The following is a 15,856-nucleotide window of genomic DNA, read 5'->3' on the forward strand; positions in this document are numbered from 1 at the left end:
TCACTCTACAGCAGTGCCCAGAACACAGGACCCCCAGCTCTTGCAGAACAATGTGGTTTTTGGTTTGGTTTGGTTTGGGGTTGTTTTTTTGTTTGTTTGTTTTTTTGTTTGGTTTTTTTGCCTGTTTCAATTTCTTTTATATCCCTAACACCTAAATTAAGCCTTGAACTGCCCTTCCCATTTTTAAAGCACCTCTCACTTTGCATTTAAAAAGATCTGACAACTCAGTTAGGCTTGGCATTCCAAACACAGGTATCTTCCACCACAACTTTATTTTATTTAACACTTTTTCCTGTTACCTACCACATTTTTAAGAAAATGATTCACAGGAGGAGGGTAAAAGAGGGTTTGTAATGACTGCTAGGTAACTGGACTCATGCTAATTGAAAATAAAGTCTAGATCTATTATTATTCTAAAATTCCACTGTCATATGCTTTCCTATTTGAAATTCATATGGCTCCCAGCTGATCGTTATGGGTTTGTAACGTCCTATTATATATTCTACCATTAATCAAACAGTTATGAGAAAAGAAACATTAGTGAAACAATTTAGTTAACATCTTAGTGAATAATCTATTTGAATCAATCATTCTTCAATTGTAAATCATTTTAACTTTATAAAATGTGAGGCAGAATTATATACAACTGAGTGGACTCTGCAGTTCTCACAGAAGCCTGGGAACAGAAGTACAAAGAGAGAGCCTACAAATTCCAGTCTGGATTAAAACAAGCTTAAGGAAGACTGCGGGGTACATTACTGGCCAGGTCTAAGAAGAAGATGAATAATCTGAAGAATGAATAGCAGAGTTATTGGCCGAGTCCTGGGAGTGAGGGCTTAGGAATCACCATCTAGTTTCCTCTTCTGAAGCTGCTATGATAGAAGAGGAAGAATAAAAACTGTCCAAGCCATGTGTAGAAAACTGTCTCGACCATAGAAACAGATATTAATCTCAGAGTAGTAAATATACCAGTCTAAACTCTTGAATAAAATTCACCCATTTCCTTTATTCTGATTACCTGCTTCTTAGTTGATGTTATTGTGTTTTCTCTCATCTTCCAGCCCTGTAAATGAATAATTACTCACAAAAGGAACCGGGAAACAAAAATTTCATATGAAAACCAAGCACAGGACATGAAGCTACATACAAATGCAACAGAGAAGACCTCTGTTAAGTTAGGATGAAAATAAGTAGAGTTTTTATGAACAGAACCTAAAACATACAGGGCAAAGTTAACTCTTCATTCTATTACAAGACTTGACAAAAAATTTGAAACGTACCTGCTAACAGCATGCCCAGCATTTGTCACAGCTGTTGTCATGATTTCTGTAGTAAGGCTCTCAGCAAAGCTAATGCCATCTTGTCCGATTCCACTATCAGCTGCCAAACTCGTGTTGCTCAACTCTCTCTCTGCTTTCTCAATAGCTTCAGCAACTATCTTCTCAGCAAGCACTGCCCTTTTATCAAGATTAACATGAATCTGAGGTACATCAAGATGAAAAATTCTTGATTTCTGACGAATGCTACTAAGTTTTGAACGTGAACTTGGCTTAGCACTAGCACACGGACTCTGCTTTGAAAAGAGCTGAGCAGAATTTCTGGTGCAACCATGGAATTCCTTAAGGTCACAGTATCTGCAAGCTTCATTTATAAGCGGTGACAATTTTTCTGCGTAAGTAATTCTATCTGCTGATGCTGTGGTCTCTGAATTATGAAAAACTGTGGGTCCTAAACTTAGCTCTAAAGTGTCACCCACTACTTTTCTAGCATACTGTTCTATAGCTTGAGCATTCTCTGCACAACTATATCCACTTAGATAGCCTGTATTCTGGCAAAATCCATGGCTTTGCAAAGGTTGACAAGACTTTGAACGTTCTGGTCCAGTAACATTCTCACTGCTGTCAACACATTCAGATTTTTCAAAAAAACAACCATCTGTTGAGGATTTTGGCAAGTCAACTTTAGGTGCTGTGAGCTGTTTCTTTGCATCTCTTGTTATGCTGCTAGCAAGAGAGGCTGAAAAACTGTACAGTTCAGAAAGTTCATTTCTACACGGATCCTGTGTCCTTTCACATGTCTGGTATTTGCAAAGATGGCTGCCATTTCTTTTTCTTTGTCTATCGACTTCTTGGTGACGCTCTTTACTTGAGAACACCAACAGTTCCTTGTTTGTTTTCCCATGACAGCCGTGCAGAGGGAAGAGTTTCGAACCGCACTTCATTTTCACTGTCTTAGCTGCTTCCCGAGCTGCTGCAGTGACAGACCGGTAGGCCAGTCTGCTGGCATACTGCTCCATGATTAGCTCTCCACTGCCACCTTGCTGTTGGAGCACCTGAATAACATGCCCTGCATACTCATCAGTCACACTTTCACAACTGGGATACTTGTATGTCAGACCTGGCATGCCACTTGGTAATGAAAGAACACAAGTATCGACTTCTCTTGGATGTGCAACATCTTCCACATCCAGTTTCTCTTCTGCTTTACCTCGGCCACCTTCAACATGACAAATGTTCCTCTCATGCCTGAAAAGCATACAGCTTCTAGCGTTTGCAATCTTCTCGGCTTCTGCAATGACATCAGCTGCCATATCACTTGCAAAAGTGCACGTCTGTATGCTTTCATCGGAATGACTTAAAGCTGGCAGCACATTTCTTTGACTTGGTACATTTAAGTGAGGGTTTTGAACCTTGAATTCTTGAGTAGTCTCATGATCTAAGTGGGAGGCTGCCGCTTCAGTTGCAAGAGAAATGATGTGTGTGGCGAATGCTTCTGCAAACTGGACTTTTTTCCCCGGGTGCTCTGCCTTTACATGCATTCCTGGGTGTTCTTCACCTTCACTGCTCTCAACTTCTTCTGAAAGAGAGCGCATGAGCTTCAACATAAATTCTTCCTTTTCTATAGTAGTTTGTTCATTCTCAGACAAACTACCAACAGATGAGTTGTGAGGCGTTGAAGGTGGTGTTGCGGGTGCAAATTCTTTGGCTAACTCCCCCTTGAGTTGTTTGCTTAATGTTTTGATGTCCCATTCAGAACTAGTCTGGGATGGCACTAAAGGAGTCGATGGGGGAGTATCAGGTATTACATTTCTGTCTCGGATTTTCTGCTTATCTTCCTCATGCAAACCATCTACACAGGTAAGCACTGCAGATGAGAAAGTCTGTGAGTGACGGAAAGAGCTTTCCTGTCCAAAAGGCATGGGCTCAAGTGCAGTATTATTCAAATTGTGCCTTGTCACTTCTTTGTCCTTCACAACTTCCTTTAAGTCAGATTTCTGATTTGTCATCATTGAACAAGGTGGCAGTGCCTCTAGAGAAAATCCAAAACCCACAGAATCTTTACATTCTGCGACACAATAGTTTCCAACCAGGAGTGAACGATGAGGTGAGTTATCTGAAAAGTCAAGGAATTTGGGAGTTTCCCCCAAGGTCATCTGTGATTCTTCTCCAAGAACAAGCACGTGTTCCTTACTACCGGGTTTTTTATCTCTATTTGGAAGCATTGACTTGCTTTTATCCAGGGAATGTTTAATAATAGACTTTGATAACTGCTCAGCAAACATGTCCTTACTGCTAGCTTTGTTCTCCTGTGGTGCTGCTTGGTCACAAAGGGAAGGAGAACAGGCTTTTCCCTTTATTGTTTTAGTTAAATAATCTGCATTTGTATCAATAGTTTTTGTAGCTTTGAAGGACGTCATGGACTCTAAGGTTTCATTTACTATTGTATGTACCATTGCTGCGGAAAAGTTGCTAATAATTACAGGGCCACTCATTAACTTTGAAGGACTCTGCCTGTCAATATCACCATTAGTTGGTTTGAAGTCATTCTGGTTGCATGGATTGAGTTCTGAAGGTAGACAGGTACTTCTGAGACAATCTACTTCCTCTGCACTGCGTTCTATGGCAATGTGTTCTTGGGTAGAGCCACCACTTGCTTTACTAGGCTCAGATGAAAGACACTTGGAAGGATACAAAGTAGATGACATATGATACGGGAGAAGGGCACTACCGGCCAAGGGCACTGGTATAGAAGTGACAATTCCTGAGGTACAAAACAAAGCCTGCTGCACTGTGTATTCCTTCTTATGCTCCTGCATTGGTTTTGTCATCATAACTGCTTGACCGCTGAAGGATGAGGAAAATGTAAAGGTCTGCGTAGGTGATACACTTTCTGCACTCACATACTTGACATTACCCATAGAAACATTAACTGCTGCCTTTGTTGTAAACGTCACATTAGTCTGTGACAGTTCTATGAATGCTTCTTGTATTACAGATTCAGACAAATCTTTGGCATAGGACTTCACGACTTTGTCTTCAAAGTCAAATGACTGACACTGTGAAGATGCAGGTGTTTGAGGACATGAAAACTGACACACTTCCATGATACCTTCAAAAACAAGTTCTTCAGCAAGGTCCGCAGCAAACCTAGCAACTGTGTTTGTAAACATCTGCTTTTTTACATACTGTAAGTCTTTCAAGGCATTTGATAAGGCATCACTCACCAAAAGACTGGCCAGGCTACCAATGGCTCGTTCTTTTAGTGAAAATGCACACTGCCTTCTAAGTTCATTAAATGCCATCTGAAATACAGACGAAGTCAATTTGACAGCTAAGTGGCATAAGGTATTGGTACATGAAGAAACTCCTTTCTGTAAGTCTTTAAACGCACTGCCCAAACTTTTCCCCACAAGATCTGCTGCAAACTTCTGAACGCTACCTGTAATCACTGAAGATTTTTTACATTTACTTTTTTGATCAGAGTCTCCATACTTAAAAGTTACCGTATGATTTCTTCCCCTTTTAATACTATTAATATCTGACATTGTGTTTGCATGTTGAGTATGAAGAACTGAGCCTAGTACTTCACACGAAAGATTATTTGCATAATCCTCATAAGTGCAGTAATTTTCATGATTCCTATTTTCACTAGTATCTGTTTGGCAAAACCATTCAGCAGGAGTACAGCTTCCAGGAGGACTAAAAGCTGAGGTTCGAATAGGGCTGAACAAGCCACTATCCTCTGATGTCATCACCGGACGAGGGGAATCTGGAGCATCAGACAGGTGACCATACGGAGACTCAGGTTTGCGAGGAGTTGGCTTTCTAACATTAGCTGGAAGAGCTGGACGCTCAAACTTGAATTTCTGAGGATTCATACAAGATTTTTCATATTTGTGCCCTATCTTCTGTGATGACTTCCCTATGATAGGATCTTCCATGAGCAAGTAAGTCTCCAAAGTTTGCTCTAGTTCATCAAACTGATCAAAGCTATCAAAAAATTCACTCACTTCTGAGTCTGAATCTTCTACATCATCTTTTGTCACAGGAATTTCAGGCAGCTCAAGTTTCGCTTTTAAACTTTTTTGATATCCCTCTTCATCCAAAAAAATCACAGGACTTGGGCTTGAGCACTCAGACTCTGAGGAGTAGACAGGAGAAGGAAAGAATGTCTCCTGTGTGTCCTTGTCTTTATCGGAGGCACTGGGGCACCTGTAGAGACTCCTCTGGGTCCAGGGCTCTGAAACCGATGTTGTAACAGATGTTTTCACAGAAGCAGCTTCCTTGCGTCCCAGTACATTTACTGAAGGTGAGGGCTTAGCCAGTGACTTCGGTGATCCATAACTAACCAGCACTTTTAAATCATGGCTTTCTAAATGGTGGCCTGAAGTAGTCTGAGAAGCAGCATCACACCGGCTCCTTAGTGTAGCAATATTTATTTCTATAGGAAAAGAATATTACATTATTCTAGAAAAATTATTTTAAAACACTGACTTTAAACACAAAATGTTTATATCATGACTGTTTTCTATGTGCTATTTAACTGAAAGTTCATCCCCAGCAACACTTACAAGTCACCTTTTAATAAAATAATCCATTTTACCCTGTGCCTTCAGATACATGCCTACGGGAAAGTCAGCTCCTTGTTAGAAAAATTACTAGTGACTGCCAGCTAACCACTCTGACATCTGAACATAGCAAAGTGCTAGATACTAGGTTATGAGGTAATCAAGGCTTGAACAATACAACCATGACAATGACCTTAAATATCACAGGAAAATTAATTCCTTTAATAAAAAACATATTTAAACGTATAAACTAGGTCAGCTTTCAAAATAAATTTCAATTGTTAAGTCTCCTTAAAACTTCAAAACCGAACTTTCAACTTCAATCTATCTTTAGGAAAAGTCTAAGAAAAGGCACACACCATCATTATATAGCTTTGCATTTTCTTCCTCCTCTAACTGCTCAAAAGCAGTGACAAAGTCATCCTCTATGGAAGACACAGACTGGTTGGTATCATCATCATCTTCATCAGTGGTCTCAAGGTGGTGCTGCGGATGCGCGTGCATGTCCAGGGTGTGTCTTATGCCAGCAGCATATTTACTTAGGAGACTAAAGATAAAATCAATTCTGAGTCCCGGTAATGTAGGTGACACTCTCATGACACAAAGCATTCCCGAATGATGACTCTTGGGAGAGATGAAAGATGATAAAATCAATTTTAATTTTAAATATAAAACATTTTCTGGAAGTGAAGCCTAAAAATAAACCTCAAGGGGAGGGGGAGGCAAGAAATGCATGCATCCTGAAAGGTTCCTTCATTCTATAATGTTTAATAATTGTAATTATTTAATTTCCTGAAGTTATCTAAAGATATGTGTTGATTTTTATTTAAATCTCACTTTTACTATTTTTCCTTTCCAATCTTTTTTTTCTCTTATGTATCCAAATTCTCCCCAATCTAACTCCTTGGATGTTATAGAACCTTCTATCACTCTAGTCTCTTGGGCAATTTTTTTTATTACTGTATGTTTGTAATATGTCCTCTTTAATATTTGCCAATCTCACCTACTACACTATGGATGGACAGAAAGTTTACTTGTTTATTCCATTTTCCTGTAGCTCCCAACATGTCACCTTCCATTCTACCACAAAAGAACTGTCCTTATTTCTTGACTTGTATTTCTCCAGTATTAAAACGTACAATCATGGTTACAGCTTTGATTAAGAACACAAGCCATTAGTTTTTCCCATACACAATGCATTTTAAATGCAGACATTGATAAATGATTTATAAAAAAAAGAAACCAAATATAACAGCTAATTGCCCTTTATGTCCTAGCAAATAAAGCAAGTGTTTAAGACGGAATAACACAATCCAGGAAACAAGGCATAGCTCTAATCACCAGACCTCACAAAGAACAAAGCAGTATTTCATAGCTGGAATAAGTTCTCCAAATTGTAAACATACTCATACAACTGTAAATGTCTTACTCCCTAAAGCCTTTTTCTTTGATACATTATCAAAAATAATTAGTGATGAACTAAAGACTGTTTTATGAAAACAACATTTTACATGGAAGCTCTTTAATCAGAAAGTTAACTGAAGTCCATATTCTATAACATTCAGCTTGCAACACATACAAATGTGGGACGGCCATAAAGCAGGAGCTCCAGTCATACAAAGACATCTGAGCAGAAATAGTTCACTAAAAGTTTGCACACCACTGACAGTACTTCACTGGCAAGAATTTAGTTTATAAGCCATGATCAAAATTATTTTATACTTCAAGGCTGGCAATGCTTTGTGAGTTAGACTTTTCATCAATACCACTTCCTGGAGACTAAATTAAATCAAGAAAAGCTTCGATCACTATTACTGAGCAAATATACTAAAAACCTGCCCTGAAAAAGCAGATGAGAAATGATCCACCAGTTACCTGATTTAGAGGACTACTGCTTACATTGGACGATTTACTGGTATCCTTCATACAAATGATTTCATTTTCACTTAGACTGCAAAAATGGAGCGAATTCAGAAGATCTGGAAGTTCCAATGAAACTGCAGCTAGATCCTAATTTTAAATAACAGTGACAGTAATGAACAATATTACAGAATAGCAATGTCAAGGTTTCCACAATGTTGTCCACTCAAAACTCATGAAATGTACTGGTCAATAAATTGTCTGCTTTGTAACAGCTCACATACATACACAGTTTATCTACAGAGTCATTTTTTAACTCACAAATAAAGCACAGGTTACTTAGTAATGCTTTGTATTGTAGCCTTTCGAGCATTTTGCTACCTCATCAATCTTAAAACAGGACACCTCACACACCCATAATGATCAGCATTTAAATGCTTTTAGTAGTTGTCACCCTCAGGTCTTCTGGGTTGATGCTGGAGTTTTTCATATAGAATTCTTAGCTACTGAACACCCTTCTTCAGAGACTGAGTTTTATCTCTTTAAAATATAAGTTTACTTTTTCCAAAGATATTGTAGTAAGCTTTCAAAGAGTTTATGCAGGTTTAAGGAAAGCTAGCTTTCTTTTCTGTTACCTTTTCTTTTGCCTTTTCTTTAAAAGCATTTTTTCCAGCACAAGGTTCCCTCCAGTCTTTGCCCCCGAAGAATAGAGGCTTCGTACAGGTGGTCCTGTCTAAGCTCCTGAGGGCCAGAGAAGGTGTGCTGTTTGTTTTGTTTTTGAAAGAATGTCACTCTGTAGGTGAAGCTGGCCTGGAACTATGCAGCCCACGCTAGACTCTAACTCACAGTGACACTCCTGCATCAGCCTTGCAAGTCCAGTTCTATATTTGCATGTTGTTCTGGAGAGTATGCCCTCTCTGGTTTTGCTGTCCAGGCTATTTCCTTCTGGCCATGAAAATCAAGACAGACTACAGAGTTTGCAGGTATACTCACCAGAGAGAACTAATACAGAATTGCTAGTTTTCTAGCAGCAGCACAAGGAAAACCTATCTGCAGTGATTTGTGCAACTTTCAGGCAACCTTTCATTGATCCTAACCTCAAATATCAGTCCCCCTATAAATGTCTAAATGAAATGGGCTATAAACTTGTACACAAATCTATAAATATGCAAAAATTGAGAGCTTTTACAAATCTGATCTTTTATATTTAATTCTACTTCACTAAAAATATAAGAACCTTACTTCTGAAATCAAATTGTGAAAGCCATTAAAATATACAAATGTTACATGCAATATAATGAACAGAATGAAATAAACAGCCTGTGGTTTAAAGATTTCAGATAAATGATTTTAATTGTGAAATCTAAATCTGCTTTCCTTAGCAAGATTTATATCAACAAAAGCTAGTGATGGTAGCACACAGTTGTTATCCCAGCAGTTGGGAGATGGAGGCAGAAGCTTTCGACAAGTTTAAGGCCACAGCAAGGATATCTGACAAGACCTTGTCTCACAAATAACAACAAAGGAATTCTTAATAAAAATACTGAAATTAAAGATGTACAGGCCACACTCAAATGTTATCTTTGTTTTGAGGGGATTGGGGTAGGGACAGAGACTCACTACGTAGCCCTGGCTGGCCTGGAACACACTGTACAGACCAGCCACTGGTCCTGAACTAAAGTTCAGCCTGCCTTTGCTTCCTGACTGCTGGAATTAAAGGAATGCACCATTATGCCTGGCTTCAAATAGCATCTTTTAGCTTTAAAAGATACCTTATAATCAGTGTAAAATTTGAGCACTAAAGTTTTCAGTCTTCAAAATTTAAGTAGCCCCCCACAATCTGCCATTCAGTAAACTGGCCCCACCTGTATATGAGCAGCATCTGTTTCTTCATTAAAGCCCAGAAACGTGACCTGAATTTAAAAAAAAAATCTCCATTAGTTTACTGTGTTTAAGTCCTGGGTCAGAACGTGGACAAGGCACTAAACACTGGGCAGGGCAGGCAGTGTTCCTAATGACCAAGGTTTCCACCACACTGTAGCTCTTGAACCTCACCATCCACCTTTCCCGTGCCCTCCTCATCCCCATCGTCACTGCCATGCACTCTTACTTCCGCCATCACTGGACTGTCCACTGCCATGCCACTTGTCCGTTTGCCATGGTTGTTAATAGATGCCTTCAGCCTGCCCCAATTAATCCCAGATTCACTCCAACCCCATACCCACCTAACATGGTGTTACCATTAAAAAAAAAAAAAAATTCAGGTTCAATTTGTGTTGCCCAAATACTCTCCATTATGAGGCCTGTCTTGGAGCACGGTCAACCTACAAGTCATACCCTCAAAATAACCCAACTGCTTCCCAATCACTAGTATTATGTACAGCTTTTAAAAACAGAGCCTGAAGTTATAAGAAGACCATGAAAACATATTGTGCACAATTGCAAAAGGGTTCAGAAAGTCATATGGCAAACCTCAGTTAACTGGGGGTGCTCATCCTGGTTTAAACACTCTCCTCCTGATACACTGCATAGCTCCTTCTCGCTCTGTAATAAAGACTTTACAGACCGGAACACATCTTCACTGAAGCTCTGTGGAATAAATAAGCAAAACAATTTAACTCTAAGACAAGTAAGAAAACTTGCAGATATTTGAGTTTTACAGTTACTCATTCACCAATTAATATTTTTTAAATTATCTGTTAAGCTCAATTCTGCTGAGAAAAAAATTCAAGTTCCTGGAAAACAATACAGACCTATACTCCAGATTCACTTATACTTACCTCTTACACCAGTGCTTCTCAACCCTCCTAATGCTGTGACCCTTTAATACAGCTCCTCGTGCTGTAGTGACCCTCAACCATAAGATTATTTCATTGCTACTTCATAACTGTAATTTTGCTACTATTATGAATCATAATACAAATATCTGGTATGTAGGATAATACAGATGTGACACCCCCCAAAGGGGGTCAAGAGAGAACAGGTTAAAAAATCACTGCCTTACACTAAAATTAGCAAACTGCATATATTATTTCCAAGTCCCTAACAGAATAGAAACAATTCGTATACTGAGTGAAATGATGTAGCTAGAAAAGGGTACATTAGCATCAACTATTCTTCCCTTAAAAGACAGAGAAAAAATTAACTAAAAATAAGACTTCCTAGTGGTCTTAAAGCAACTATATAACAAAAATAAGAAAAATAAGAGACTCCGTGTCTGGGAAAGAAAATTGTCAAAAATGCCAAGTGCATGCAGGAGACAATGAATATTACAGTCGGACAGAAAGATAACACTAACTTCCCACTAACTCCAGTATTCCTCTTCTCATATGTGGCCTGCTCTCCTCACCTGTGGGACTGCCTTACACCACAATCCTGCCCTATAGAACCCTATCACACCAAGGCTGAAGACGATGTCCTCACCCGTCAGTCTAAATTTCTCCTTTACTGTTTGCAGATTAAGGTTACTTGATCTGTATTATAACATATTTTAATTACAATATTCATGTGTATATCTTCTCTGCCCACTGAACTGTATCATAAAAACTGTAATATTCCATTCACTTCATCTCCTCACACTTTACATCAAGTCAACAAACAGCTGCTAACCATAAAAAGTTCATCTAACTTAAATCTGTAATCTAAGAGATAATATTAAGGAATTCAAGAAAAAGCTATGTAACGTTAAATTTCAATCTCACCTATCAAGATGTGTCTATTATTTTTAAAATACTACCTTTTCTAATGCAGGGTCTTAGAATCAATAACCCTCAAGTAGCAATAAGCAGATCGCATACCCAGATTGTGGTTTCTAAACACAAACCAGCAATTAAAAGAACCAGAGCTCCTCAGAAAAATGTCTGGTTCCAGATCCTGGACAGAGAGAACATACAAAAGAAACTATACCATCTAACTGTGCCAGAATACAGAGAAGCGCTCAAAGGCTAAATTGGGCAATTTCAAAAGAACACAGAAGTCACTGTATTACTCAGGAATCCCCACTGGCTACATCTGGAACAAGCAGGGCACCAAAAAGAACAGAAATGGTAATGCATCCTAACTTCTGAGTTCAGTCATAGTGTTCTTTGCCTATGATTGCTGGATGACAAATAGGGGCAAACTGATTCCATTAGAAAATCCTCTTTGTAAGGCTAAACATACTGATTTGGAAAGAATTATTAGTATATCCTAAATCTATGAAGTTAAAAGCTATTGGGAGACAGGCTACTCACATTTCTCAAACTATCATCACATAGCTTCCTTACTAAGCATTTAATCAAAGTTATTCTGCATTTATATTGGAGACAGCAGATGGTTACAACCTTGACCACTTCCTCAAGAGCACTGACGATATTACCTCCTGACCCGACACGGGAGCAATGAAGACCAGGGAACCTCTGAGATGTTCCTGATAAATTGTACAGTAAAAACCAATGTGGCATATTCTACAGGAGAGCTAGCTCAGATTTTTCCAAAGATATAGTGTCATGAAAATAGGATCTAGACCACTGGACTGGTTCCAGAATGAGGTAACCAAAATATTCAATGCAGTATGTAACAAACCTTGAGGAGACTCTAGATAAGAAACAAGAAAAAAGCCAGGCATGGTGGCACACACCTTTAATCCCAGCACTTGGGAGGTAAAGGCAGGCGCATTTCTGAGTTCGAGGCCAGCCTGGTCTACAGAGTGAGTTCCAGGACAGCCAGGGTTATACAGAGAAACCCTGTCTTGAAAAACAAACAAACGAACAAAGGAACAAAAAAAAGAAAAAAAAAAAAGAAACAAGAAAAAGTTACAAGGTTTACAAGAAAAATTTTGAGACAAGTTGGGGGGAACTTATGAGATTACATGTCAGATGAAGTTACAGATGAAAGGTTTTCTTAGGAGTGGTAATGACAGTAACACACACACACAATTATAAAGGGAAATGGAGGCGTAAAGAGAGAAGAGAACGGTTGTAAAAAGATGTTAACAGAAGGTAGAAAATGCATGAGTTGTGCATTGCTCTGAGTTTTTTTCCCAACTTTGGTAGAGTTTAAAACATCAGTATTTATAGTTTAGTTTTCATTAATGAATGGAGGCTTTCACAATAATTTGTAAATATACACACACACATAAATCATGAACTTGACCTACCAATATGAATAAATTCATGACACTCTAGAACAAACAGTAATTATAGGCAGAAATCGCTACAAATAAAACTGTAAAGTAGAGAATTGTAAAAGCCTGTGAGTCCAGAGGAATACACATGACTAAGAAGTGGGGAAGGTAACTAATGTACTTGCCAGCATAGGAAGTGACAAGTCATTAAACTGGCAATTAAAAGGCCTTTACCCATCCTTAGGTGAACTATCTTCTCCCTTTATAAATGCTGTCAAAAGAGAGAAGAATTATTAAAAGAGACTAAAAAAAAGCAAAGAAAACAACTTCATGAAACGCAAAGATGGTCTTCGTGGGCAAAGGAAGGTCTTCATGAAGGAAGAATGACCAAGGCTGTCAGTCCAGGTTTATAGTCCTGGTTATTTGAGAGGATTAGACAGAAGCAATGGCAAGCTCAAGTCTTTTCTGAGATAAAAAGCTACTTCAAAGCCAGCCTAGTTAATGTACCTTCTATCAAAAGAAGTCAGAAAGGAAGAGGATGTGAAGTGGGAACTAGGAACACAGCTCAGTGGTAGAGCAATTTATGTAGCATGTACAAGGCCCTGAGATTAATCCACAGTACAACAAACACAGGAAAAGTAAATTTTCATTGGCTCACAGTTACTGACCATCTAGTGTAGTGTGACAAGTCATAAGCATTCAAATGCACTTATACTGAATAAATGAGTGTTTAATACTTCTTATACACCTTTAAGGTAGTTCTAACAGTACGTAAGACAGTTTACTTTTTTTTTTTTTTTTTTTTTTTTTTGGTTTTTCGAGACAGGGTTTCTCTGTGTAGCCCTGGATGTCCTGGAACTCACTCCGTAGACCAGGCTGGCCTCGAACTCAGAAATCTACCTGCCTCTGCCTCCCAAGTGCTGGGATTAAAGGCGTGCGCCACTAGTGCCTGGGGACAGTTTGCTTTTTTATGAAAAAGGTAAAAAAGATGTGTGAAGAAGAAATGGGGAAGAGGTACTGTACTGTAATGATTGACATCACTACTTTCATACACGTTCGCCTTCATAGTATTTTAATGTTATAATTTCCATAAATACTAAGATTCATTTAAAAACTCTAAAAAACCAAACGCACATTTTTTTAAAGTCCCACTGAGAGGAACCTAAGACAAGGACTTACTTTTCGGACAGACGCTTTGCTCTTTAGGTGACTACTCCTGAGGGGCTGGAAAGCCGCCATAACTGTATTACTGCAGTGTGTAATGTAGCTGGAGAGTAAATCCACACAACACCTAAAGGAGAATAGTAAAGAAAACAACTTACTCATCTGTGTGATTCAAGCAAGCATTTTATGCTACATAATTTTTTCAAATGTAGGCATTTAAAGAAAACCCTGAACACAAGCACTAAGACCTAAAAGCTTCTTTGGCACCCATGGATATGTGCATGGGGGAGGGGATGAAAGGTGAATCTGAGCACCTTAATGAAATACAAAAGTACTATGAAATATTTTTAGAATCACAACTATAGTTTGCTATTACATTCAATTGCACTGCCACCTTAGCTGCAAAATCTTAACAAATATCACAGGGAAAACATTTATAAACTTGGATACTGTCACAGAAGGAATCCATTTTCATAGCCCGAGTCACTCATCTATCCCCAAAGCAACACTAAATGGGGCAGGCACTATTACCCCTTCAATAGAAGGCTTTAAAACTATATAAATGAGAATGTAAAATCTGTACATAGATTATAAAATGACAGATGAACACAAACACAATTGTTATCTGGAAGTTTCAGAGTATACCAGTGACTAGAACTCAGAAAACAATCTGTAGAACTATATACCTTACACAGAACTCCTCAATACTCACTTCTACATGATGCTTTCATAAAAATTTTGGGGGACTTCAACGGACTCAAACACTACACAGCCAGCCAACTGTTCTATCTCAGTGTAGCAAACTATCTGTTCACTAAGGTCGGCTTGTACCACACACACTGAGGATGGTGAGAAGACAGCGGTCTTGTTGGACCCAAGCCTTGGAGGGAAATATTTGATTATAGTAAAGGCCAGAAGTAGAGAACTGAATTCTAAGTAACAAAATCCAGAAAATTATAGCAATAAATATTTAAGAAAATCTCACGTAGGTTTCGATTATCTTCAGTTAAGCAAACTTCAAGGCCTGCCTATTTGAAGGATCCAAGACTGTGTCTTCAGCACAACTTCATCCTAGTCCCCGCCCCAGAATTTAAAAAGGCTAAATTTTACTAAGGTTCTAATTTTATATTCTATTTTCATATTCTTACTACAGAGGTATGAACACACAGCACACATCAGCTTAGTCACTGCCCTATTGCTGTGAAGAGACACCATGACCAAGGCAGCTCTTGTAAAAGAAAGCATTCGACTGAGGGCTTGCTTAGAGTTTCAGGTATTTAGTCAATTATCATCATGGTGAGGAACATGGGGCCATGTCACTTTGTATTTAATTTAAGCCAAACACCTACCAAAAGACTATCTGTGCAATGTAAGAGAGAACCAGTTTGGAATAACATGGCACTCTTCTAAGAAAGAGAAAAAAAAAAAAACCTTTGCAAATCCAAAGGCATGTAGAGGACAAAGAGAATAGCAAGGGATGATTCCCTCAAGCAGTAGATCTAGGAAGACTCGTAAGTTACACTTGCACAAGAGCAAGCATGCATCTTCCCTTAAACTACTGCCATAGCAAGTCACACCTAAGGCCTGCTTATCAACAGACAGAGTCGTAAGAGACAAGCCAAGCAGAAGGGAAACAACTGGTAGTGGAATGGCTAGAGCTCAGGCAAAACACAGGAAATAAAAACACCACCAAAAAAGTAAATTTCCTGAGGAACAGTGCAAAAGCAATATTCATCCATCGGGAAAAACAGGTTTAACACATTTGTTAACCATACATACATATCTAGAATTTTTTTAAAAAATCACAAAATTTATAGAGAGACATGAAAACAATCAGAGAAACAACTATAAAAAACAAAGACCAGAGCTGCAGGGCACTG

At 38.6% G+C, this 15,856-nt stretch overlaps 1 protein-coding gene across 8 annotated transcripts in view; it reads right to left on the reverse strand.

Annotated features, from left to right (window-relative positions):
* Positions 1–15,856, reverse strand: part of Akap11 (A kinase (PRKA) anchor protein 11) — a 44,735-nt gene that overhangs the window by 16,354 nt on the left and 12,525 nt on the right. For 6 of the 8 annotated variants that reach the window (XM_006518901.4, XM_006518899.4, XM_006518898.4 and 3 more), the window contains 6 exons: positions 13,992–14,103; positions 10,181–10,297; positions 9,574–9,621; positions 7,724–7,858; positions 6,208–6,472; positions 1,281–5,721 (listed from right to left, as the gene is read on the reverse strand). In XM_006518901.4, coding sequence (XP_006518964.2) covers positions 1,281–5,721; positions 6,208–6,472; positions 7,724–7,858; positions 9,574–9,621; positions 10,181–10,297; positions 13,992–14,051 — 5,066 coding nt within the window. In that variant the 5' untranslated portion in view covers positions 14,052–14,103. Of the gene's footprint in view, positions 1–1,280; positions 5,722–6,207; positions 6,473–7,723; positions 7,859–9,573; positions 9,622–10,180; positions 10,298–13,991; positions 14,104–15,856 lie in introns of those variants that run through there. The other 2 variants (XM_017315981.2, XM_030247771.1) reach the window with 1 other exon arrangement.

This window comes from Mus musculus, chromosome 14, assembly GCF_000001635.26.
Source record: "Mus musculus strain C57BL/6J chromosome 14, GRCm38.p6 C57BL/6J".
Taxonomy (NCBI): domain Eukaryota; kingdom Metazoa; phylum Chordata; class Mammalia; order Rodentia; family Muridae; genus Mus; species Mus musculus.